Consider the following 25,840-nt stretch of genomic DNA (forward strand, 5'->3'; position numbering starts at 1 on the left):
GCGTTGGTTCTGCAGAAGTTGTTTTAGTTGTTGTCTGAGTAAGACATGTTATATACTGTATTTCTTTTAAGTGTGGATTCTCGCCAATACTCTTTGTCTTATTAGATAGCATACATGTTGAAGTTAGTTGTATCACATACCATGTTGAAGTTAATTGGATAACTTACCAGGTTGATGTGATTAGTAGTATGAAATTGGTGTATTGGATCCAGGTATAAGTTCGTTAAATGTTATATACAGTAATACTAATGTTATATACAGTAATACTAATTGATAATTAGTGAAGTGACCATAATTATAGTAAGCTTGCTTGTGATTGTTTTTATTGTTAAATTATATTACACTGCTGGAAAAATAATAATTATGACGTTGTTTTATACAGGGTTTGTTCCTGTTTAGAAAAATAAATGATACAGAGTAAATGCAGCCTCATCTTGCGTATTGTTTTGTTGCATGGGATACATGGCTTCACAAACCAAACCTTAATGGTCTAAACCTAGCAAATCAATATTAAGGATTCCCGAACCACGACAAATTGGCGTCACGGACAGGATGGATGCAACGTTTCAAGCGTTCCTGAAGGAGGATTGCATTGTGTATTTTCAACAATTGTTTTACCAAACCCTGGATCGTGCATAAGACAAGGAGTATTGGACAGATAAGATTTATGAACTTAATTTAATTTTAGAACGGAAAGTGTATGGTTTTATATATATTACAGAATCTTTGTTCCGATGGACATGGCAGCCAGTGTGTTGTTATTTAAGATGATGTTGTGAATTGATGCTTATACTTACCTTATATGAAATATTGTTACTTTTGTATTACATTTACGATACTTATTTTTTGTATTGAAACTCTGTTTATTGTAGTAGTGTTTAAAGTATTTGTAGTTACTATAATATTGTCACAAATTCACCTTCTGCAATGTCGCTAGGCGAATCTAAATCTGAAGCAGCTGCAAGCGGCGATGGCGTTAATGATATGATTGCGGCATTAACTAATGTTTTAAAAGGCGTTTCGGTTCAGAAAGCTCCTCCGATTAAGTTAGTAAAATTTAAGGGTGTTCCAAGATCTCCTGGGGACCTTACGTTAAAAGAATGGCTTGAAGATTTTCGAATTTATTGTGATCATTATTCGTTGGGCGATGATGATCGATACGATACCCTGATTAGTCATCTTGGTGGCTGTGCGAAGGATGAGGTTAAATGCAGTATGAGCATGTGTGAAAATGGGAAGAATGTGAAAGCGGCTATAAGAATTTTAGAACTCGCTTTTAAATCGGAGGATTCTGTTGCATCATATAGTTCAGCATTCTATTCTAGGCAATTGTTACCGGGTGAAACCTTGGCTGAATATAGCCTTTCTTTAATGAAATTGTACTCCCAACTTGTCGAAGCGTCTCGCCCCTCTGAGCAATCCGCTTTGAGACATCTTCAAGATACTACTTTAAAGCAGCGTTTAGTGGACGGTGTTCGTGATCCTACAGTTAAGCGTGAATTACGTCGCATTGAGCTAGCTTTTAGAGGAAAATCTTTTTTTGATATGCGCGAAGAAGTTCTTGAGTTGTATAAAATTGATATTGTTAGGACAAATCCGCGTGCACATGGCGTAGAATGTAATGAACGGCCCTCAGAACTATCAGAAGTAAAGCGAGAATTGCAAGCATTAAAGAAACAAATTAGCGAAATTCAGCGTTCCCAATTTATATCTAGTCCACCTAAGTTTAATCAAAATTCTACAGGTCCTTTAAAATGTTACAATTGCGGTAAAAATGGTCATACCAAATCTGATTGTGAAATACCTTCTGGGTTGTGTTGGTTTTGTAGAGGAAGAGGTCATTATTCATATGCATGTCCACATAAGAATCGTAGTAGTAATTCTAATACTCCGGGTATCCAACGTAGTGATTCAGATACGCCTACTCAAGATATAATTAATACTGTTTCTAAGTCACAAGCCAATCATCCAATTCCAACTGGTAATGTTGAACGTGAAGTTCATATCCCTGTTGTTGCCACGGACAATAATGGAAATATGTCTAACGCCCAATCCTTGAAATGTTCCGATGCTGTTTTAGTAGATAAATTAGTAGCCAGAAGTCCATGTACTATCGTTAGAATAGGCTCAACTGAGTTAGGTTGTATCTTGGATACAGGGGCTGAAGCTTCAATAATTCCGTCATCGGTCTATAATAAGCAGTTAAAGTCAATTGTTGGAGAGCTGGGATCTGTTAATGGACTTTTCATGAATGTTATCGGTGTTTGTGGGGTGGAGGTTCCAATCGAAGGATATGTAGAAATTCCCATTGTTATAGGTGAACAAAAGTTAACTGGTAGCTTTTTGGTAGTTTCAGATGCTGTCACTGTAACTAATCATAGTAATGAATATCCTGTTTTGATTGGGTGTAACATTTTACGCGAATTACAAGGTTTCCATCTATTACGTGATCTTTCACAGGTAACAGCTACACATGTTGATGCTCCATGGAATAGAAAGGCTGAAATTCTTTTGCAAGTAGATGAGGATGAATCAAGTATCTTAGTTTCTTTGCAACATTCTGACGTGACTGTTCCTTGTGATTCACATTCAGACATTGTTGACGGTAGTGTAAAATCTGATATTGATGATTGTAAATTTAGTGACCACACCCAAAGTCGACTCGTATCCGTCGGTTCTGTGCGTAAGTTATATGACATTAATCACTCTTATTCTAATTCTTTTTGTGGTACCGAGTTAAATTCTGAGAGCCAGCAGTTACCGCCTGGGGTAATTATCAACGGTAACCTTGATTGTGTGGAAACTCAACTAGTGACTAACCTATTGTCCAAATATAATCATGTTTTTTCTCATAGTGCTTTTGATGTTGGAAAGTGTGATGTTATTCCTCATGTTATCAATTTAAAAGATGAAACTCCAATTAGACTACCATATCGTCGTATTCCTCCTCATTCTATATCAAGTGTTAAGTCTATGTTACAAGAAATGTTAGACCAGGGAATAATTAGGCCGTCCAAGAGCGAATTTGCAAGTCCCATTGTGTTGGTCAAAAAGAAAGACGGGTCTTTGCGCATGTGCGTTGATTATAGGAAGTTGAATTTCCAAACGTTGAAAGATTCATTTCCCCTACCACGCATTGATGAGGTTTTAGAAGTACTCACTGGGTCTTGTTATTTTTCTACCTTAGATTTATCTCATGGATTTTTCCAAATTATAATGGCAGACGAATCTATTAATAAAACTGCATTTAGGGTTCCTTGGGGACTGTATGAATTTGTTCGTATGCCGCAGGGTCTGTCTAATAGCCCGGGAACATTTCAACGTGTAATGGAATATGTATTAGGCGACATGAATTTGACTCAGATTGTGTTGTACTTGGATGACATTTTGATATTTTCTTCTTCGTTTAAACAACATTTATCTAGATTAGAAAATGTGTTGTCTAGATTGTTTAAGTATGGGTTAAAGGTTAAGGGCAAGAAGTGCGATTTCTTTAAGACGGAGGTAACCTATTTGGGTCATGTTATTTCATCTGCTGGAGTTGCTGTAGACTATGGGAAAATAGAAAAGATACTGACCTGGCCAACGCCAAACAGCATTACTGAACTTAAATCATTTCTGGGACTCTCTTCATACTATCGAAAGTTTATCTGTAATTATGCCAAAATTGCTGCGCCTTTGCATTTGGTAACCCGGTTGTCTGACACACAAGCGGGGAAGGCCTACAGGTTTCGTTGGACTGAAATTGAAGAAGCTGTATTTGTTGAATTAAAAAATGCTTTAACTAAACCCCCAGTTCTTGTATATCCCAAATTTGATGAACCATTTGTTATTGAAGTAGATGCCAGTTTGAAAGGTTTAGGTGCTTGCTTGTTGCAGGACTCTAATGGTTCTCTTCATCCAATTGCTTATGCAAGTAGAAGTCTTCGTGGTGCTGAATGCCGATACCCTGATTTATCGAGTTTTAAGTTGGAGTTGTTGGGGCTAAAATGGGCAGTGGTGGATAAATTCGCTTCTTACATTCAGGGTTCAAAGGTTACCATTTTTACTGATCATAATCCTTTAGCGCATTTAAAAACTGCAAAGCTTGGCGCTACAGAAATGAGATGGGTCTCTCAGTTAGCTATGTTCGATATTGAAATCAAATATAAGCCAGGTTCTAGCAACAAATGTGCCGATACTTTAAGTCGTCGTCCGATTAGCGTGTGTACAGATTTTAAGTCAGATCTAGGAGTTATCGCTTCATGTCTTAATATATATGTTGATTCTCATCCCTCAATTAATAAGTGTAAACCACGTATTGAAATTGATCAATCATCACGTAGTATTAACAAGGCATTGTCTATTTTTCCTTCTTACTCTCATGAGCAGTTGGCAGAATGTCAGAAGAAAGATAGGGAATTGGGAGAAATCTGGAAATTATGGATGGAAAAATGGTGTCCTGGTGACCGCTACAATACAGATAATTCTAGAATGTTGGGCTGGTTGAGACAGTGGACAAGTTATAGAGAGATTTGTGGAGTTCTGTATAGAGAGATCAATGAAGATATCCATGGTAAAATTCATCAATTGTTAGTGCCTACTAATTTGCGCAATCTTTTTATAGATTTATGTCATGATAAATGGGCTCATCAAGGAGTTCAACGGACTATACAACTTCTAAAGCGTCGATGTTTCTGGCCAGGTATGAACGGTGATGTACGTACGCATATTTCCAAGTGTTTTAGTTGTGTATCTAGTAAAGTCCCTACACCAACGGTCAAACCCCCTCTTCGTCATATTCTAGCCTTTCGTCCCGAAGAGATTCTTGCTATAGATTTCTTAAAGATGGATCGTGGAAAGGGAGGCTATGAGGACATTCTTGTTATGACTGATGTGTTTAGTAAGTTTTCACTAGCGGTCCCATGTAAAGATCAGACGGCTGATACAGTGGCTCGTGTATTGAGAGATAATTGGTTTTCCCATTATGGTGTGCCAGCACGGTTACATTCGGATCAAGGTAGATCCTTTGAGGGTAAAATTATTCGAGGTATATGTAGTCTTTATGGCATGACAAAATCTCGCACTACGGCGTATTGGCCTGCAGGTAATGGGCAGTGCGAACGTTTCAACAAGACCTTATGCAGTTTATTGCGTTCTTTAAGCCCGAAAGATCGACACAAATGGCCCGAATTGCTGCAGCATATTGTGTTTATGTATAATTCCACCCCTCATACCGTTACAGGTGTAACACCGTATCTTCTTATGTTTGGTCGTGAACCATTAATTCCATTAGATCACTTTATTGGAGGTGCGGAACAAGATTGGTCTGAGGATTATTTGACTAAAGAAGCTGATCTCATGAAGAGGGCATATGAAGTGGTTTCACGTAGAATCAAATCAGCAGCAGCTAAAGAAGAGCATCGTTATAAGTCTTGTTCTCCGAAGGAAATATTAGAAATTGGTGATCGGGTTTTACTTCGCCGAAGACATTTTAATACTAGACATAAATTGGCTAATAAGTTCGAGGAGCACTCATATATTGTTGAGACTATTAACAAAGAAGCAGACGTTTTTGGTATCCGCTCTGCAGTTGGGGGTCCTTTGAATTATGTTAACCGCAGACGATTGCGATCAGATCCTAGGAGTGTGGTGGAAGAACCGGTACATTTTGATTGGAATGAGTGGTTGCCGTATGATGGTCTAGAAGCGGATGTAAACTATAAAGATGAAAGTTGTGAGTCTGAATCTGACGATGATGTTGAAAGTTTTAAGATTGTTGTAGATGTGAATTCTGATAAACAAATAGATGTTGAGCGTGATGATTCGGGAGTAATTCCAAGGCGATCATCTCGTTCTACAAAAGGTGTTCACAAAAATCGATATCGTTTACCCATGTCCACTCTTCAAAAATAAATTTGTTTGTTTCGCTCCTTTTGGGTCAAAAGGGCATCCAAGCGGGGAAATTGTAATGGATCGGAAAGCTTCCGAAGTTTCTTATACCTACATTATTGGTGGCGCAATATATTGCATTGCATTGCTATTGTTCACTACTGGTATTCGCGGCGTATTTGCATATCAGGTGAATGATTATATCGAATAGGCTGCGTGAGCGTTGGTTCTGCAGAAGTTGTTTTAGTTGTTGTCTGAGTAAGACATGTTATATACTGTATTTCTTTTAAGTGTGGATTCTCGCCAATACTCTTTGTCTTATTAGATAGCATACATGTTGAAGTTAGTTGTATCACATACCATGTTGAAGTTAATTGGATAACTTACCAGGTTGATGTGATTAGTAGTATGAAATTGGTGTATTGGATCCAGGTATAAGTTCGTTAAATGTTATATACAGTAATACTAATGTTATATACAGTAATACTAATTGATAATTAGTGAAGTGACCATAATTATAGTAAGCTTGCTTGTGATTGTTTTTATTGTTAAATTATATTACACTGCTGGAAAAATAATAATTATGACGTTGTTTTATACAGGGTTTGTTCCTGTTTAGAAAAATAAATGATACAGAGTAAATGCAGCCTCATCTTGCGTATTGTTTTGTTGCATGGGATACATGGCTTCACAAACCAAACCTTAATGGTCTAAACCTAGCAAATCAATATTAAGGATTCCCGAACCACGACATAAACTTGACTACAAGTAGGACAATTACCCGGACAGAGAAAACATCTTTCATTAAATCGAAGATTCCACTAATAACAACAACTGATGATCCCATTAGTGGTGATGACATGGCTATCTATATTGGGTTACCTGTGTCACTAATTGTAGTTTTGTTAATGTGTACAGTGATGATCGGGTTTCTTGTTCAACGTCAAAAAGAGAAACGGTAAGTGATTGTACCAGGGAAAAGTGAACAACAGGATGCTGAGCTCCGGATATCAAAGGGTTTATCCGTGGCTGCGACACGATCAGTTCCACGCCCCTTAACAGACAACGAGCGCCGCACAGAATACGTAAATACAGTACGTTTAGTTTGTTGCAGCCAGACATAATTATCAACGCACTGTTACGAGTTCCTATCTTGGCAAGGCGAGCTCAGTGTCGTGTTGTTACATTGCCTTGGTTCTACGTTACAGTATCGTTCAGTCATTCTTTTTACTTGCTAAAGGTTAAGTTGTTTGACATTCTTGTGATAGTAATGTGTCATGTTGTGATATAATGGTAATGTATGTGAAATTGTTAAATAATCACTTGTCTGCCCATTATGTATTTGATCTGTATAAAACTGAAATATTCTTTATCACATTTCTCTATTTGAATAGAAATTCCAGGCTTTCTCCATCAGTCAAACCTGAAACAAATATATATGCTGATGATGATCAGATGGGGCAATCGCCTGTGTCTTTGCACTTAGCCAGTGGAGTGGATCAAATTCATTTGAACAGTGAGAATGAACATGCTAATCGGCAACAAGTATCTAAGCCGAAACAAAATGTCAAGAATAATCAACTTAAAGGTGCTACACACGTTTATTCACCACACAGTCCTCATGCTATTGTAAATAACGAATGCGAGATTAAGGTTACCAAACAACCTCGTATTGCCATGAAGCCACCGTCACGCACACCTTTTAAGAGTAAGTACGTTGTTACTGACAAACATAAAAACGAGCAACAATCACGTAAGGTTCCTTCTATCTATGACGTTCCTGTGATCTCTAAAAATAAGAAAGACAGTGAAGACATTAACTCAAACTCAACGGGTGGAAAAAATGGCACTAGAACAAGTGTTGATAGTCAAGAACATGGATGTGCACATCACTATGAAAATTATTTCGGTTGTATTAATCCGCTTAGATCTCCAACACATTATGACGTCCCACGGATATCCCATGAATATGAGAATATAGAGAGGCATACAAAATCAAACACAAGGCATTACGATGCGCCAAGAGTACATAAAGAATGTGATGTTAAAGATAAAGAGCAAACAATTTCAGATGATGAGTACGAATGTTTTGATATAGGTGTCGATGATGATAATGAATCACTCAATGAAAGTGGGAATAAATACAAAAAAGGCAAATCTTCTCAAACTCCAAATGTAGTGGGCCTGCATGGTGACCAGTTAGATCTCAATAGATCAGGACTATCTAACGAAAATGAAAACGCAAATAACGAACAACCTGTTGATATTACAAACGCGTTTTATGAAGCACTTGAAACGGCTTTGAGTGAAAATATACAACCGAAGCCGAAGGAGGAAAGTGCGAAAAATAAAAAAAGCAAACACAATATTGGCAAAAAAATAAAGGATAGTGACGCAAGCACCTATATGTCGTACGATGCTGAACCTCAACAAAATCACCATTATCAAGATCTGGATAAATCTTCAATGACAATTATAAAGTTGCATTAAAGAATGGATAAAACATTACATTTCTCAAGGGGCGCCTAAAGTAATACATCGTAAAACATTGGTTGTTTTATGTATTGTTATGAGTAGGCATATATTAGGCCTATATATTTAAACCGTAGGCCTATATATTTTCTTCGGGAAAAGATCACATTATTATGTGGAGAATTAAGTACCTGATCGCATGCGTGCAGGCTACGATCTTTGGTTTTAAAATGTAACTAAAGCCTGTTTTCCTGTCGATCGATGAGTTGCGTTGAGTTGCGTTGAGTTTAAAATCGTTAAATATAAGGTTGAAAATAAAATAACGATGACGATGATCGAGCCGGACCGCTAATAATATGTTAATATAATAACTATATCAATTTGATTTGTTTTTAGATTAAAAAAAAAGAAAATGTATAGATAATTAAACGGTTTAATGGTTAAATATAAAGTTCTACCTGATATCGTTTTTTATTCTAATTGGCAAAGGAAACTTGTTTCTACAATTAAAAAGCACCTCTTTCTCTTTACTCGTTCTGTTTCCTGGCAGCCCTCCTATTTTGGTAATATCCTTCTGCAAATTTGCTGTACATAGGCAATGCTGTTTTAATTGATATTATTCAGAAAAGAAAAATAAACGTTAATTTGCTTTGACTGAATTCGTGAAATACGAGGAAATTAAAAACAGCAGTATTAACTTTACCAAATGATCTTATAGGCCTAATGATGTCAATTATTGTACTGTATTACAATTTTAATTTAGTTAGGCAGCAAATCCGCAGATTTCGACGTCTTCTATTTCCTCAGTTAGGCCTATGCATTTTTACTTGTTTAAAACAATTAATTTTATTACATTTTCCATTTATATTAAAATCAGTTACCTCTACACTACAGTTGTATTTTCTAGTACATACAGCTTATTAACAAGAAAGTCGTTTAGTCAGAAATGAATTGTAGCGATACATTTGAATATGTATTTTATTTTCCTGACAGACATTGTCCCACAGAAACATAAAAACTGAAGACTAATTACAAAAAAAAAGTACTTTGAATAGGCCATTTCACAGTTTTAACAGAAATAATCACTTCCGTTGAAAAAAAAATGTTTTAAAAACAATGTTTAATTTCACTTCAAAAAGACAAAATAAACGGGTAAATTCAAATCATTGACTTACTTCCAGCCAATTTGACTGTGTTTTGCTTTTATACAATAAAACATTTCCGATCTACAATTATAATTTTTTTTCTTATACGGTATCAATGTTTTAATTTTCCTAAAGATGTCTACACTCAAACTTTATGTAAAAAAAAAGTGATATGCCCATATGGAAATGATGATGTCATATTATCACTACGATATTTGGGTATCACCACCATATTTGAGCACATCACACCTTTTTTATCAAACTAGTTTGATAGTAAAGTGTAGAGGACGCATCATTGATTAATTAATCCATGGACGCATGCAAGGGTACGTTAACGCAACACAAGTAAATATTAAACGATGAATTTATTCGATTGCGTGTCATTGGGTCAACTCGCTTGCGTTGCGCTTACGTCGTTGCGCTTACGTCCTAGTGGGGGACAAGCTTTATAGTGCAATACTGATTCTGAATTAAAGATATTAATATAGTAGTACCATGCATAGAACATTTTATTAAACATATTGTCCTCTTGAAATGTAGGCTAATAAATTGGGTTTTTTTTGTTGAACATGCTATTTTAATGTCCCATTAGTTATACATTTTTACCAAAGATTGGATGAAAATACAATATTTACATGATAAAAAAATGATGATTATATGCAGCTAAAACTTATAAAAAAGGCTCATTTAATTTTTTCTTTAATAAATATTAGGAGCTAACCAGGCCTAAACTTAATTGCCTAGCACATCACATTCATAGAGATCTTTTTATTTTGAGTTTTTAATATTAGTATTTTTTAAATTTTGGTACAATATTTTTTTTTTTTTTTTTTTTTTTTTTTCAGTTACTGTACTACTTAAAAATTGTTTGTATTTCTTTTCTTTTTAAAATATTGCATAAGTGACGTACGACTACGATAGCGATCGAGTCGGCGGTTGACTAGTTTTATTTTTTATCTATTTGTTTTATCAATTTGTATCTGTTGAATGTCTATCTGTATATAGAACGCACCGTGTATGAACGGGTGCCACCGTTGTAAAGGTGTAGTTTCAATAAATTATTATTATTCATGATACCAATAATCCCATAAACAACTGTTTTATCCCAAATCTATGAAACGTGGCCGATAAATGACATTGCGAGTCCACTATTCCTTTCTAATATAATTAAATTATATTAAATATTAAATATTGAAATATGATTGGCGTTTGACCTAACTTAGACATCTAGGTCAAAAGTCGGGAAGTCACTGCCTACTACTATGAATAATCGTGAACAGATTTACAATTTATTGACGATACAATCAATATTTATTTATAAGATTTTGATATATACATTAGATTGTAATTATCGATTTATCAAAGTTGAAGTTGAATAGATAAATATGTTTATGAACGACTAATATATAAAGTACCGAAACTACATAGTGTTATTCTCCCCGGAATTATTCCCGCAAGATGGCGACGTAGTGTAGAAGTTGGGAGTATTATGCGTGACACAGTTAAAACAATTTTTCGTGTAAATACGATATTAATTGTAAGTTTTAAGGTGCTACCCCGTTGGCTGTATATATTGTCATAATGGAACCAAGTGAAGAACGTGTAAATACTCTTGTTAACATGGGGTTTTCTAACGTAGAACAAGTTAGGCGGGCACTGAAATTGAGTCATGACGATGTTAACGAGGCAGTGGCCATCCTCACAAACGAGCATTCGACCAATTCATTTGATACCCTGGATGATATTGAAATGAAGGATATGGACGGTGGTCGCTCTAATGTTCATTACGGTCCAGATCCACCCCCTCCTTCGTACGATGAAGCTGTAGAACCAATCGAGGTATATGTTCATAAATTTTCTGAGGAAAATACTTCCTGTTTTTATTTACAGTATTAAATTAAATTTAAACGATCAGCATGCTACTTCCATCCATAAATAGACTATACTAGCCTAGCTAGGCCAGGCCTAGACCTGGTCCTATAGGTTATGCTACTCTTTTAGTAGTAGCCTAGTCTCTAGTACTAGGCCTAAGCCTAGCCCTACTAGTAGTATACCTACCTGGCTAAGACTAAGACTAAAGAGGCATAATGAGGTCTTTTTAGGACTGTGTAGCTTAGGCCTGTGGCCCTACTACTAACTAGTCGAGAACATTTTTTTTGGTCATGATTTGGTATTTTCTATTTACTAAAAAAACAATGGGCCACAAGATAAAAGAGTAAAATGTAAGACGATGGTGAATAAAGCCAGCCTATCTCTCATACTCAATAAAGATGATGCTGACAGTGGTGGATCCAGGATTTTTTTTAACAGGGGCGCGGCTAACAATACATATAATCTCAATAAATAGATATGATAAAGTAGTTTAATTTCATCTTAGCTGCCAAAAGGGGAGCACACTCCTCTAGCGCCCCCCCCCCCCCCCAACCAATACCCCATTTATCCTTTTAAATAAATGGCTGAGAGTAAAAAGACATAATCAAAAACATACAGTATTTAATAAGAGCACTCCATACCGTACAAAATGCCTAAAAGTTCATTTTATCATGATTACATCTTGTCATCCCCCCCACCCCCACCCCTATTTTTACAGCATTAGGGCCCATCATTTTTTTAGTAATCTATAATAATAAGACACTCTACAGTAAAACTACTCTATAGTAATAGAAATGAGATTTTATGATATTCTATGGTTTATAAAGTGAAAGTTGTGAGTGTGTTGCTGCTTGATAATAACAGTTTTATTTATATTTTGCCACGAACATTATATTGATTTTTAGGATGAAGAACCAAGTACGTCGGCTAGCAGTTTAAGTAAATGTGAAGAAGAAAGCCTGGAGTTTCCAACCACTAACCTGTATGAACTTGAAGGAAGAGTTTTTACAGAGCAGTGGTCTATACCTTACAAAAAAGATGAATCCTTAGGGAAATGCCTTGTTGCAGCCACCAGACTGGCCAGAGAAGGTAAATGTGAGGCAATGAGCAGATGAAGTGACACATTCTAATTTCTTTAGGCACATGTGGCCAAGGATTACCAATAGATGAATCACTGTCCTATAAGAGAGGTGGTAATCCAGGCCTTGTCTTTTAAGGCGAGTGAGTGCAATCACTCACCTAACACACTCCTAAACTGCCCTTGAGAAGTGTGATTTACAAAACGCTTAATTTGGTAAACTTCTACACACCAAAATACAAACAGCACACCTACAGTACCCCTGAATGTATTGAGGAGTGCAATTTGTAGCACACCTATAATTTTCAAAAGCAAGGCCTGTAATCCCTCTGATACAGGGGCTATTTTGCGAACCAGTTCACCGGGGCAATCCCCTAGTCGTCTCGAATGATGGACTGGGTTCTTTAAAGGGGCCACAGGTAAACTGTGTACACTGGACCTTTATTATAGTTCTTATCCGAGAAGACTTGTTCCACCACCAGAACTAGGAGCAAGTCGGCCTCGAATCCATGCCGATTTTGTTGTGCATGGCTTCAGCAATACATGCCCACTTCAGTACTATATTGGAACTTTTGCTACAGGGCCTAGGCTATATTGGTGCTGTTTTGCAGGACATGTCTATGACCACCAAATACATTGGTGATGCAGGGCTTAAAATTTAAAAGTAGCTACTGTAGACCCACCACAGACATATGCAGTAACCTGAAAAGACAAAAAACTTGTCAGTTTAATCCTAAATGTTTACCTTATAAACTACTATTTTTGCCTGGAGTCAGTACCTTATTTCTTTGTATGAATGTTTAGGCTTATGAATTTATTTTCCAGATATATGTTATTGAAAATAAAATGTTAACTTCTATATTATAGGAAAACTACAGCAGGATGAAAATTGTGTTCGTTTTGTGGAAAGATGCATGCCGGAAGCATTTCGTAAGCTGATGACATCAAGTGCTGTCCAAAGATGGGGTCCTGATATCCAGGAGGGCATATACTCAATGTTACAACTACTTGTTGAGTTAATAGCAGTAAGACTGCAGCATCCCCCTGTGCCTACTGCAATGCTACCATCATTATTGTTGGTAAGTCTATGTAAACTAGTTTGACAAAAAATGATGTGTCCAAATATGGTAGTGATATGCCCAAATATGGTAGTGATATGCCCAAATATGGTAGTGATATGTCATCATCATGTCCATATATGTGCACATAGTTTGATAGTGTACCTTAAGCTTAATACATACTTAGGTAAGTAAGTCACCTCACGCTAGAATTTAATCAATCACTTGGTGAAGAAAATTAAAATGATCATAGCACAAACCTGACATTTCAGTTTCTCATTTTTTAATGCATATTAAAAAGCTAGTTAAAATGTTATGTATGTCAGCTTGATTTTAATTTTTAGTAATTTTTCATCATCACTTTATTTTCTCCTCATCACTTTATTTCCTCCTCATCAATGTATTTCCTCCTCATCACTTCATTTTCTCCTCATCACTTTATTTCCTCATCACTTTATTTTCTCCTCATGACTTTATTTTCTCCTCATCACTTTATTTCCTCCTCATGACTTTATTTTCTTCTCATCACTATATTTCCTCCTCATCACTTTATTTTCTCCTCATCACTTTATTTCCTCCTCATCACTTTATTTTCTCCTCATAACTTTATTTCCTCATCATATATGATGACCACCATCCACCATTTGGTATTTTAATTGATTAATTATTTATTGTTTTTTATTACATCAGGCTTTTAATTTGGAATGCGAGTTTCATTGTAAGAATAGAATGAAGAAAGCAGACAGGCTTCACTATGAAGAAATATTTGGAGTTAACCAAACCTATGCTGTCAGTCCACCTTACAATACATATAAAGACCCATGTGGCTGGCTAGTCAACCTCGTTAATAAGGTAATAGTATTTAGTAGAACCACTTCAGAGATCCCTATCAAATATGTTTTAAAATATTGAGAGCGATAAAATGTGTAGAGAGCGATATAATGTCTGGAGAGCGATATAATTTGTAGAGTGCAGTTTGGTATATGGTATACAAATAATAAATGTCTATGAGTGTGATGGTACAAATAGTTTCAAGAGGTAAAAGATGGAAGGTTGTAATTTCTCGAGGCGATAGCCGATTGAGAATATACCGTTTTATCACCATGCTATGTGGAGCAATTGATATTATAATTATTACAATAATTATTGATTATATAATAAGGGATATTGAACTAGCATGTGAGATGTGGTAGACGATTAATCAGAATAAATATATACAGGGCTTTATGGAGTACTAATGTACCTATAGCCAACAAAGTTTTCCTAGATTATTGATAAGCAGATGTTTTTGTAAATGTTGCTAGTACAAAATGTACACTATTTACCATCTATGCTTTAACTATTTAAATTTGAGAATATTTATATTACAAAACATTTGATACTATATTTGTTTTTTTTTTAAGTTTGCTGAAAATGGTGGCATTGAACAGATTAAAGCATGTATTATTGAACCATCAGAAGAAGTAGATGCCTGTGTAAGTGTACCTGAAATCAATTTCGTTTTTATTTTTTATTAATAAGTTTGTGATCTTTAACACTTGGTAGGTTAAGTTAATATACAAATAATGAATGTTTATGAGTGCGATGGTACAAATAATTTCATGAGGTGAATGAGGAAATGAAAATATAATTTTATTAATTTTTTTATGTAATACATGATGAACGTGATTGGTTGAAACTGTATCACATGACTACCGTTCCGAGGATCATAATTCTTATATGTCCTGTATCTATATGATATTTCTCTAAATTAAATTATTTGTACTACCGCATGAATATAAAAACATTCATTATTGTATGTATAGACGTTTCTGTATCTACAATACATGATACTTTAATTTGCAGAATCAGTTGGTTGTAGTTTACTAATTTTTTGATGTGTAACTTCTGTCTGGTACTTAGAGATTTCGTATAAAAAAAATCAGTTTATAGTAGTGGTTTACTCCAAAAAATTTCCTGTGAAGTTGTTCTGTATATACAATACCATAACTTTCTAGGTCTGAACAGACCCAAAGTGATTTGGAATAGATCATGATTAACAGTTTTTTAATATACGGTTTGAAATTACGGAAGTGAATGTCTAATTGGAACCTATTTTACTGAAATAAACTGTAGTAGGTTTTTCCAATACATGTATTTGTTAAGGAGATTGTTTATGATGTATAATATTTCCTTATATTACACAAGGTTGAGTACACTTTAGACATGCAATTGATTGAATTGAACTAAATCATATGTCAACATTGTATTTCAATTTCAATGCATATAGGTTGTTTCAAAGTCACATAGCTAATTAAAAAAAATATGTGTACAGTTATTACAAAAAAGTACATTATGTGGTTACTGGTTTATTTTTTTTTTTTCGATCCAATTTTTGGTCACAGTGAATAACTACAGTATTATGTGACATTAAAATGGCATATTCAACAAAAACATTAAAAAAAAATGTTTTTCAGGGGGACAATGTATCTTTAGCTCTCTCAAACATTGGTAGGGTACACACATTTTATTATGTAATACCCTATCAATATTTAATTATTGTATTTTAGACAATGACTGCTCTGCTACAACCCCTTGGTGCTTGCTGTGAATATCTGAACCCAGTACGTGTGTCCAAGTTTCTACTACCAGTGAAAGCAAAAGTTAAGAAATATGTTGAAGATGTTAGTGATAGTGAGCTTAAACAAAAGGTAACTAATCTAAAGAAATGCAGAAAATACATTGAAAAGATTGATAGATAAATGATGTGTTTTATGTAAGGGTAATATCTTGTTAGCGACTTGATTAGGCTGTAGTAGGAAGACAAGTATGTCTATCTCTCCATCTATTCTATCTACCTACAGTATCTATCTATCTTTCTGTCTATCTATTGGTTCCATCTTCATATTGGAGGTCATGCTTTGCCAGCCGTCCTATCCAATGCTTGCCTCACACATTTTTCATAACTTTTGTTGTTGATCCATTCTTTGATGTCATCAATCCATTTCATACGAGGTCTGCCTTTTGCTCTTTTACTTCCTCTATTTGTCACCACCCAAGAAGATCGCTGCAAATTTCCTTGCCGAATCGAGTGTAATGTTCAATTAATTATCTTATCTATTCTACAAAATGGTACTTTAGTTAATTGTAAACCCAGAGCTTTGGTTCAATTCTAGCTAGAGTCTCAAAGATTGTTTATGTTTTTGTATTTTTTAGAAAGCAATCAGTATTTGTGATCTGTTGTCTACATTAAAAATCCTCTGTATAAACTTTTGGTCAGAAGATGTTAGAGAAGTGGACAATTTAAGGTTGGACATAGCTCTACGTATGTTGAAGTCACCACACTTTAATGCTAAAATGAACAGTCTTAAAGAGGTAAGTAACAAGTTGCTGAAATTCCCCAAAATAAAATGTGTGCAATAACAAATTGTAAAATAATAAATTTGGTTTTTTCCATTATTATTAATAACCATATTTTGTATTTATATTTCTGAATTTTAAAATCTTAAATTTATATTTTTAATGTATGTATAAATGTAATGTCTAAAAATGTTGTGCTGCAATTTAGTTCATTCTGCAATGACCAGTATTATAAATCTGTATATTTAAATATGTATTTGTTTACGAATAAAAGGACCAGTGGCCGTATTCACCAATCTCACTTAGGCTAAGGGAAATACTTACCCTTAAAATTTAAGAATTCCCTTAACAAAGGGAAACACTTAAGGGGTATTCACAAATGAGTTAAGGGATTCACTTACCTAAGGAAAACACTTAATTTAAAATGGACCTGAAATGGACTTTCGATTTTTAAGAAATTCACACATGTTATTTAAATGTATCAAATTAACACAAACCCATACAAATAAAAACAAAATGTATAGTATTTTGAGAAAAAACGAAATTTTAAGATACCTTGGTAAATTAGCGAAAATTACTCACGCCATTGCAATATTCTATTTCAACGGCCGTCGGGAGCATCTATATTCACGACGTCACATATACACACGACGATCGAGAGCGTGTATGCCGCCCGATAGTCCGTGAATGATCGACGGCCAGGAAAGATACGCGAAGCGCTGACACTAATACTAATTTATTCAATATATAATGTTGTTGAAATTTAGTGCCCTAAAATGTACTTTGTTCTAAAACCCGAATTTAGAAGGCCTAGGCCTACCTCCCAAACCTTTACTAGGCCTAGGCCCCAGCGCCCGGAGTCGATCCTCCACCCACCCATGCGCAACATGGGAGGCTCCGTTTCATGTGCATCCAAAGCGATATCAACAACTTGCTGCTCATTGTCAAGCCAAAGTAAAATATGAATCAAATTCGTTTTCGAACTGCCTTATTCGTGACAAATAAATTACCATCTCATATTACTAATTTAATTCTGCTAAACTAAAAACTAAAGAAACTAACACATTTATTTTAGCAGTATAAATTACGAACGATATACAAAATTCTATTTTTGAAAATACACGAACCGAAAAATATGGATACGCATCATTGCACACGGCGCTGTATCCTGGACAACGTTGCCAGGCTAACGTCGGTATTGCCAGAAAAAACCCGTCGATTTGGAGATTTTAAATCGTCATTTACTTGATAAATAACCGTTTATACGGTAATAATTTTATATAAAAAAATTCTAAATATGTTTCTGCAAAAGCACAAGCATTTTTTAGAAAATACTCCAAAGATTTCAAGAGTTATAGCCAAAAAACTGCAAATTGTCCATTGGAGGGATAGGAATATATTCGCAAAGTGACGTCACCCGCGAATTTTTTTGATTTTCAAATGGGGCTTTCCCCAAAAGGGCGAATTTATATTTTGTAACAATATACGTTCTAGCAACACCTAATAGCCCCCAAAACGTCATTCTAAAATGAAAAAAATCGAAAATCCATTTCAGGTCCATTTTAAGGGTAAAACTTAAGGGTAAAAATAATCATAAATATTCATGAGTTGTCCCATTGTCCAATCACAGAGGATTTAATTCCCCTATGGTCCAATCACTTTCCTCTCTAAAACTAATTTGCATATTTAAAAAAAGAGTAAGGGGTTGGGGGGACGGGGAGGATGAAGAGAAAAGTGTATGGACGATGATCAATAAAAAGAAAATGGCAGTCAAAACAAAAACAAGTAAATGAATATTAAACCTAGACTAATTTGTATGAGGATCAAGAAAAACAGGTCTAGCCTAGATGTTACTAACAAACCAACATTCTGTGTAGGCCTATGCATCCTAGGCTGGTTACTGGGCAGACCAACAGGGGGCCTAGCATCTCTACCTAGCCTACTAGAATGGGGCTAATTTCTATTACAACGAAATGGGAAGCCATCTTCCACGAAAATAATTGCAGTCAAAACAAAACAAATAAATGAATATATAGGCATAGACTAATTTGTATGGTGGGGATCAGCAAAAAAAGGTCTAGGCCTAGGCCTAGATGCTACTCAAACCAAACATGAATCCTAGGCCGGTTAGTGGGCAGACCAACAGGGGGCCTAGCATCTCTACCTAGCCTAGACTGGGGCCATCTACAAGTAGGCATAGTACTCGCACATACAGAATCGTCAGCACAACCAAGGTACTGAATAGTTAAGGGAACTTTTAAGGGACCTCTGAGGTCCCTTAAAAGTTAAGGGGAAAATAGACCAAGTTAAGGGTTTCCCTTAACCTTAAACCCTTTGTGAATACCACTTAAGTGAAACCCTTAATATTTTCTTGATTTAAGGGAAATTCTTAGGATTTAAGGGAAATATCTCACTTAAGTGTGATTGGTGAATACGGCCACAGGAATATAAAATAATTAAATATGATATTTTATAAACATTTTTTAGTACGAAAAAGGCGAAAGAATAAAGCGCTCATTCAAACAGGGTTATTACTTGAATGCAGTATCTATTTTATGTCAATATAATTGTGATCGTTTTTACTTAGATTCGTAAAATGATAGATGAATCAACAACTTCTAGACGAACAGCAATGGAAGAAGATGTGATTGCTGATTGGCTGGTTGAAAATAAGATCTTAACAGTAGCTTTGGAAGGTATGAACATTATATGTGACCACTTATGACCAGTGGCGAAATTCACCAATTATGATAATACAGCGATCTTATATGGCGCTTAATGCACATCACATTATTATCCTGGTAATTTTTTGGATCAAACACGCCTGGAAACATACTCCCATAATGTTTCAGCTAGTAATCAGCGCAGTTGTGTTTTGACCTATACCCATTTGTACACCTGGGTGGAGAGAGACAAAGTAAGTAAAGTATCTTGCCTAAGGATACAAGCAATTCAACGAGCTTTGGATTTTAAATTGCGATCTCACGATCGCCACTTGCCTCATACTTATTTAGTTAAGCGAGTAAATACCGTAAATCTTCTAATAGTAACCCACACTCTAATAGTAACCCCCCTTCTAATAGTAACCCAACTTATAAGTCAATCTATAATAATAACCCAATACTCACAAAAACTATTGACAAAATTACATTATGAAGACTGGTCGTTTATGATGCAGCCGTATTTTGAAAATAAGGAGATAATGCATGTTGATCTCGGGAGTGGGGGAGGATTGAGTGTTTTTGAGTTTATAAAATAAAGTTGCTGTTCAAACAAATTTGTTTATTCGTACTGTTTATTATTTTGCTATGATTTGCTGACCGGAAAAGTTGGGGTGGGTTACTATTTTCAAGTACCTAATTTAAGATTAGTAATAGTAAACCCACTACTCTAATAGTAACTCCCCTTCTAACAGTAACCCACCCTAAAAAACAATCAAAGAATAATAACCCATGGTTACAATTAGAAGATTTATGGTAAATATTTTAAGTGTAAATGTTTGGGTTAGCCTTTCCTAGCTTTTTTTTTTTATAACCCCTTTGCTTTCTGGCAGGTAACATTGACCAGTCTCAGTATTGTGATCGATTAAAGGGAATCGTTGAGTTTTTAGGAACTAAACTCTCACTAGAGGAACTCACAAAGATATGGAAGATGCAGGTAAATATTCAATTATATTATCAAAGCTTGTTCTTTTATAAACATCTGAATTAATAGCAATGGTTTTATTATGATTAGCAGCATGTTTTTAAAATATATTATTTATGATTTTTTATGATTAAATATTAATAATTGATAAATGTTCATGATTCAATCATACTATTCTGTGTAAATGTCTGTCTACACTATCAAACTTTATGTGACATGCGACGATCCCTTAAATGTCTGTGACTTGAGCAGATAAGGATAGCAGTTTAAACCACATTGTTTACCAAGAAATAAAGAAAACATATTAAACTATTTTTGTGTTTGTATTCTACTCCAGCAAAATGATCAGCATATGACAGTAGTTGATAATATTCACTCAATCATGGCAGCCACAGCAGTTCATCTTAACAGTGCTCAGTTAGACCACTTATTTAGACTAATACAAAAGGTAAGATAAGGCAGTTTCATGACGTCGCACATAGTCCAAGTCCCACATTCAGAAAGATATGAGTATGTGCAGACACGTAAATGTTGATAATTTATAATTGAATTGTTAACATTTACATATTAAACTATAGGCTTAATATAATTAAATAATTCTTTTAAGATTAAATTAGTCATTTATCGTCTATGTTATTTATATATTTGTATTACTTATTTAGTAGTCATTGGTTGGAGGTACACACCTAATTGGTGATAGTGGCTTTTGCTGCTTTTGTGCTTTCCTGGCAGCTAGTGACTATGATATTTTCCTTCTTGCATCGTGTTTGTTCAATTTGTTGATTTGGATTATATTTTGTAAAATGTATCTTTTGCCTGAATAAATAGGAATTTTTGTATTGTCGACTTTTATACCCTGTGGTATGATTTTAGTTAATATTTGTGACCCCAGAATATGGGATGATTGTAGTGTTTGTCCCTGGTTTGTTTCACACGAGAGAGTCCCCTGCAATGGGGTGTCCCAGAGGATGGGTTCTATTTTATTAACATAAACATGTATTTGTGGATTAAATAAAATTCATCTTTTTATAGGCCTGGAAAGAAGAAAATGAACGTATGAGAGAGAAACTACTGTCCTTGATTGGCACAATAGGCCGTGATTCAAAGCACCCCAAAACAACGAATAAAGTATTAGAATTGCTGTGGGACTTGGCACATTTACCCGCAATTCCTAATAGTCACTTGGAGCACGCCCTCAAGGAGCACTTAACAATTCTCAGCGAATCTTACTCAATTAATATGCAAGTAAAAAACAAGTACATCTGTAAATGTGTGGAAGATGTGAAGAGGGTAGGTGAAAGTTTAAACATTCATTTTGAGTTTGCAATTTTTCGCTCAATTTCAAATGATTTATATGTGGATGGATTAACTAAAATAAAGCAAAGGGCATATACTGACCTTAAAAAACCCTAAGTTGGGCACAATTTTTTTGCACAGCCTCATGAGTTTATGTCTATATGTTTATATTTGAGAAAATATAAATATTCTTGACGAATTCAATTAAAACACATTCGTTATTGCGTACCATGCTGAGTTTGGTAGCATACTATGAACAAGTATAAAAGTTGTTGGCTCTTTACCCACATGTATCAATATATTATATAAGGAGCTTATAATCGTGTTAATCAAGTTTCTTCCTTAAGGTTTGGTTACCATTAATTGTCCATTTGCTACTTAACTCAAATGATTCATGCAACTTACACAATAATGTTATTCATTATTTTGTATTTTTTTTATTTGTTTTATTTCCTATCACAAGTTTATCAAGCTTCCTGGATTTTTGTGTCATATCAGGAAAATGCAGTTGAAAATGTTGAATGATGCCATGTTTTTTTTGTCTATTACTTCCTAATGGTTATTTAAGACCTTTCAAAATTATGTGATGTTGCACGCGACATCTAACCCACTTTGCTTTCAGACAGTTTTTGTTATACAACTTTTTTTTGTGCCGCTGCTCTAGCCAGTTATGTCCCATGAGGACAAATTCATTAATAAGCTGTTTCATAGCAGTAGCTTTAGTATCTAAGGCCGACAGTTTTGCGAAAATGGAAACTCAACTATAATTTATAGGTCCCAGCTGCTGGACCCAAAAAACGTCTGGGAAAAGAGTCTATGAGGGCTCACGGTTGAACGATTTTGGATTCTTGCCCTTTGATTGGTTGACGCGAATCAACAAATTGTCAAAGAATTTTCACTTGAGAAGTCAGGTTGTCTCTAGAGGGTATTCAGTTGCATGCCTACAGTTCAGGTTGAGGTCACAGACAAACAGGCTACAGCACATTAAAGTTCAAAATTGACCATTTTTAAATGCCATTTTTGAATTAGTAGATTAATACTTGTTGGCAAATAATACATTGTTGGAAAGGTACACATGTCTTCTTTCAAATGCTGTGTATACAATTAACTAGTGAAAAAACTATCTGTGATTTGTATGTATCTTTGCGATTAAAGGACATCTTTTTAATAATTAATCATAAATTAATCAAAAGAACAATGATTAATTTTAAAATGTCGAGCGGCGTTTTTTGTAAGAAATATTTCATGTTTTACTATTACTCATACTTTGCTATTTATTACAATAACAATTATAAATAGAATTAACTTCCAACATTTGTATTTGCTAAAAAAACCCCTATTTTTCAAAAACTTTTATTTATATACAAGTTTATTGTCTTGCATTTGACAATGATGTAAAATTTGCCAACAATTTTTCCTAGCAGACATAATCAGAATTGTTTGAGTGCTTATATGCACTGATGACGCCTTCCTGAATTGCCCTTTCATGGTTATTTGTATTCACGTCTTCAGTTTCACTACTTGTTTCATTTTAATGGCTGTATATTTCTAAAAATAGATTGTTATAGACCGTCTCATTACTGCTATAATCAGCAATTTTTGTCAACAAATTAAATCATCTAAACAAAAAACAATCTTGTTATATTGATTGATAAATAGATGATTGGTATTTATTTCAGTTATCTGCAAAGTTAACTTTATCCTATAGATAATCATAAGTTTGTATATTACAAACACGATGAAACAACTATGTATGTATCTTATAATTATTACATAAACCAAATAATTTTCTTATTGTGTTAATTATTTATTTCATAGATATTAGTCATATTCTGAAAGAAAAAACTATATATATTGACCACATCAACAAGATAGATTTCCAATTTTTATACAGTTTTTATAAGTAAATACAAGATACTTAAAACCATATTTGTTTGTTTTTAATTACTAACATCTTTTTCTAATTGAATTATGACAGGGAACACTAGTTGTACCTGCTATGAGACAGCTACATTTAATTGCAAAAGGAAAGAACAACAAATATGATAAGGTAATTTATTAGGGTATTTTTACATTTATAAAGCAAATCTTTACACATAAAGTTTTAATAGCAAAATTGTTTTAGGAAAGGATGTTTTACTATCAGGTTTCACTGTCTTAGACCCCATTCACACTTACAATTTGGGCAATCAATAAGTGTAAACATTCCATAAAGTTAGGCCAGCCCTGGGCCGGATGAATCAGTGTTCTCCCCAGGACTTTGAAGTGTCGCGCATCATCAAAGGAGGCGCGATTGGTTTGCTAGGTGCAATTCATTTGCTAGCTGCTTTGATCGTATAATACATTTGCATTCTAATCATCTCAGCTGAGCATTATAAATTTGTTCATGCTATTATAATTATTGTTCAGTGATTCCCATATAAGCTTTTGTGTGAGACCGACCCGTCCTTCAAACGCATGTGCATGCTGCAAATGTTGACCAAGTACGGTTATCATTCATCGGGGACTTCCCCCTTTCCTATCGCGTGTGTTTACCGGCAGAAAAAGTAGGCTACGATAGTTTTGCTTTTCGCTAGCGCGCTAGTAAGTGTCATTTACGGCCAACTAGAGGTGTAGTACTAATGAGTAAGCCTAGTTTTTTTTCATCTGGGACTTCACCCTGATGTTCGTATTGAACGCAAAATGTTTCTTATGGCGTGTGTTTACCGGCGGAAAATATATGCTATATACGATCGTTTGCTGTTTGCTAGCGCGCTATGAAGTGTCATTTCCAACCAAACTATAGAGATGTCAATTATCAAAAATCGCTTCACCACAGCCCCAACCATGGTGGGGCTGTGAGTGTGACTCATGTAGTTACTGTCGGAATCCAACCCCCGGGGGTACGGAATCCTGGGGAGAACACTGTGCATACCTGGATCACTGCTCGAGGTACAGTAGGTCCAGGAGAGGCTTTTATGTTTGAGCCAGCTTATGCATGAACTGTGACCTATGGCTTGAGAAAATGTGTAAGCACGCTGGATCAGGCCTAAACAATTAGGTTTAGAACTCGAGTTATAGAGAAAAAGATGAACTACTGTAGTTTAAACCACTGGTTTACAATTCTTTGTTTTTATACAGAGTATACCAACAGATTTGCATAAAAACCATGACATCATCAAACTAATTACGCATAGTTTAATGAAGAGTCACAGGACATGTGTAAATACATCAGGTGGTGGTCAGGTGACACCTCACATGTTGGTAGATGGCAGGTACACACATGCTGAGGTATGAATCGCTATTTTTAGCAATATGTATTTTATTAATCAAATAATAGTTTTATTCAATAGAGGGCAGTGTTTTAGTTTTTGAAGGATGATAAAATAACAATAATTGGGCCATGGATGACTTCAATAGAAAATAGGGACATTTTTAGTTTTTAAGATTTTTTTATATGAAAAAAAATTTAGACTGTGAATACATGGAGCACATTCATTCATTCATCAGTGGAAAATTATTTCCATTTATTGTCATTTGCATATAAAATATACATAGACATTCTGAGATATACAAAAACAGATTGATAAAAAAAATAATTACAATTCAAAGTGCCTGAATGGCAGCTGGATAAAAGCTGTTATGAAACCTATTTGTACGAAAAATTGGATTTTAGATCTTGTATATTTTTTGTATTGTTTTTAAGTGGGCTTCTTCAAGTTAGCTGTACTGTTGTAAGCTTGGTTCCCACTAGAATGCAACGTATGTAAGTGAAACGCAAGTGATTTGACCTATCACAAGTGATGGATTATTAGAATGTGTCATTGGTAAACTAACTTGCGATATGTCTACGTTGGCTGGCGTTGAATCATAGTGGGAACCAAGCTGTACCCTCAAACAAAATTAAATTAATAATTTACAACCTGTCATATAACATTATCAATAAATATATGTAATTTTTAAAAATATTTGCATGTATTATATTGAAAATTCTTTCTGTTATTGTTTTAAATTATTGACCAATCACAAGTGATGGATTATTCGAACAATCACTTGTCATTAGTAAACTTACTTGCGATATGTCT

The 25,840-nt window shown here is 34.8% G+C and overlaps 2 protein-coding genes across 2 annotated transcripts in view; both read left to right on the forward strand.

Annotated features, from left to right (window-relative positions):
* Positions 1–6,695: 6,695 nt before the first annotated feature.
* LOC144845462 (uncharacterized) lies at positions 6,696–8,471 on the forward strand. Its single transcript, XM_078702828.1, has 2 exons — positions 6,696–6,829; positions 7,266–8,471. The coding sequence occupies exons 1-2, from the start codon at positions 6,732–6,734 to the stop codon at positions 8,359–8,361; spliced, it is 1,194 nt and encodes a 397-aa protein (XP_078558954.1). The 5' UTR covers positions 6,696–6,731; the 3' UTR covers positions 8,362–8,471.
* Positions 8,472–10,953: 2,482 nt separating this feature from the next.
* LOC144845409 (ubiquitin carboxyl-terminal hydrolase 24-like) overlaps positions 10,954–25,840 on the forward strand; it is a 52,183-nt gene continuing 37,296 nt past the window's right edge. The window contains exons 1-13 of the mRNA XM_078702712.1: positions 10,954–11,327; positions 12,266–12,449; positions 13,306–13,517; positions 14,187–14,348; positions 14,900–14,971; positions 16,046–16,186; positions 16,692–16,850; positions 19,423–19,531; positions 20,389–20,492; positions 20,818–20,928; positions 21,513–21,770; positions 23,755–23,826; positions 24,897–25,046. Coding sequence (XP_078558838.1) covers positions 11,070–11,327; positions 12,266–12,449; positions 13,306–13,517; positions 14,187–14,348; positions 14,900–14,971; positions 16,046–16,186; positions 16,692–16,850; positions 19,423–19,531; positions 20,389–20,492; positions 20,818–20,928; positions 21,513–21,770; positions 23,755–23,826; positions 24,897–25,046 — 1,992 coding nt within the window. The 5' untranslated portion in view covers positions 10,954–11,069. The remainder of the gene's footprint in view (positions 11,328–12,265; positions 12,450–13,305; positions 13,518–14,186; positions 14,349–14,899; positions 14,972–16,045; positions 16,187–16,691; positions 16,851–19,422; positions 19,532–20,388; positions 20,493–20,817; positions 20,929–21,512; positions 21,771–23,754; positions 23,827–24,896; positions 25,047–25,840) is intronic.

Source organism: Antedon bifida, chromosome 6, assembly GCF_963402885.1.
Source record: "Antedon bifida chromosome 6, ecAntBifi1.1, whole genome shotgun sequence".
Taxonomy (NCBI): Eukaryota; Metazoa; Echinodermata; class Crinoidea; order Comatulida; family Antedonidae; genus Antedon; species Antedon bifida.

Bases quoted from the DNA above. Each gene is read 5' to 3' on its own strand.
- LOC144845462 (XM_078702828.1), top strand. From the start codon at position 6,732: ATGGCTATCTATATTGGGTTACCTGTGTCACTAATTGTAGTTTTGTTA. The intron at 6,830-7,265 runs GTAAGTGATTGT...CTATTTGAATAG, and splicing joins CAACGTCAAAAAGAGAAACG to AAATTCCAGGCTTTCTCCAT.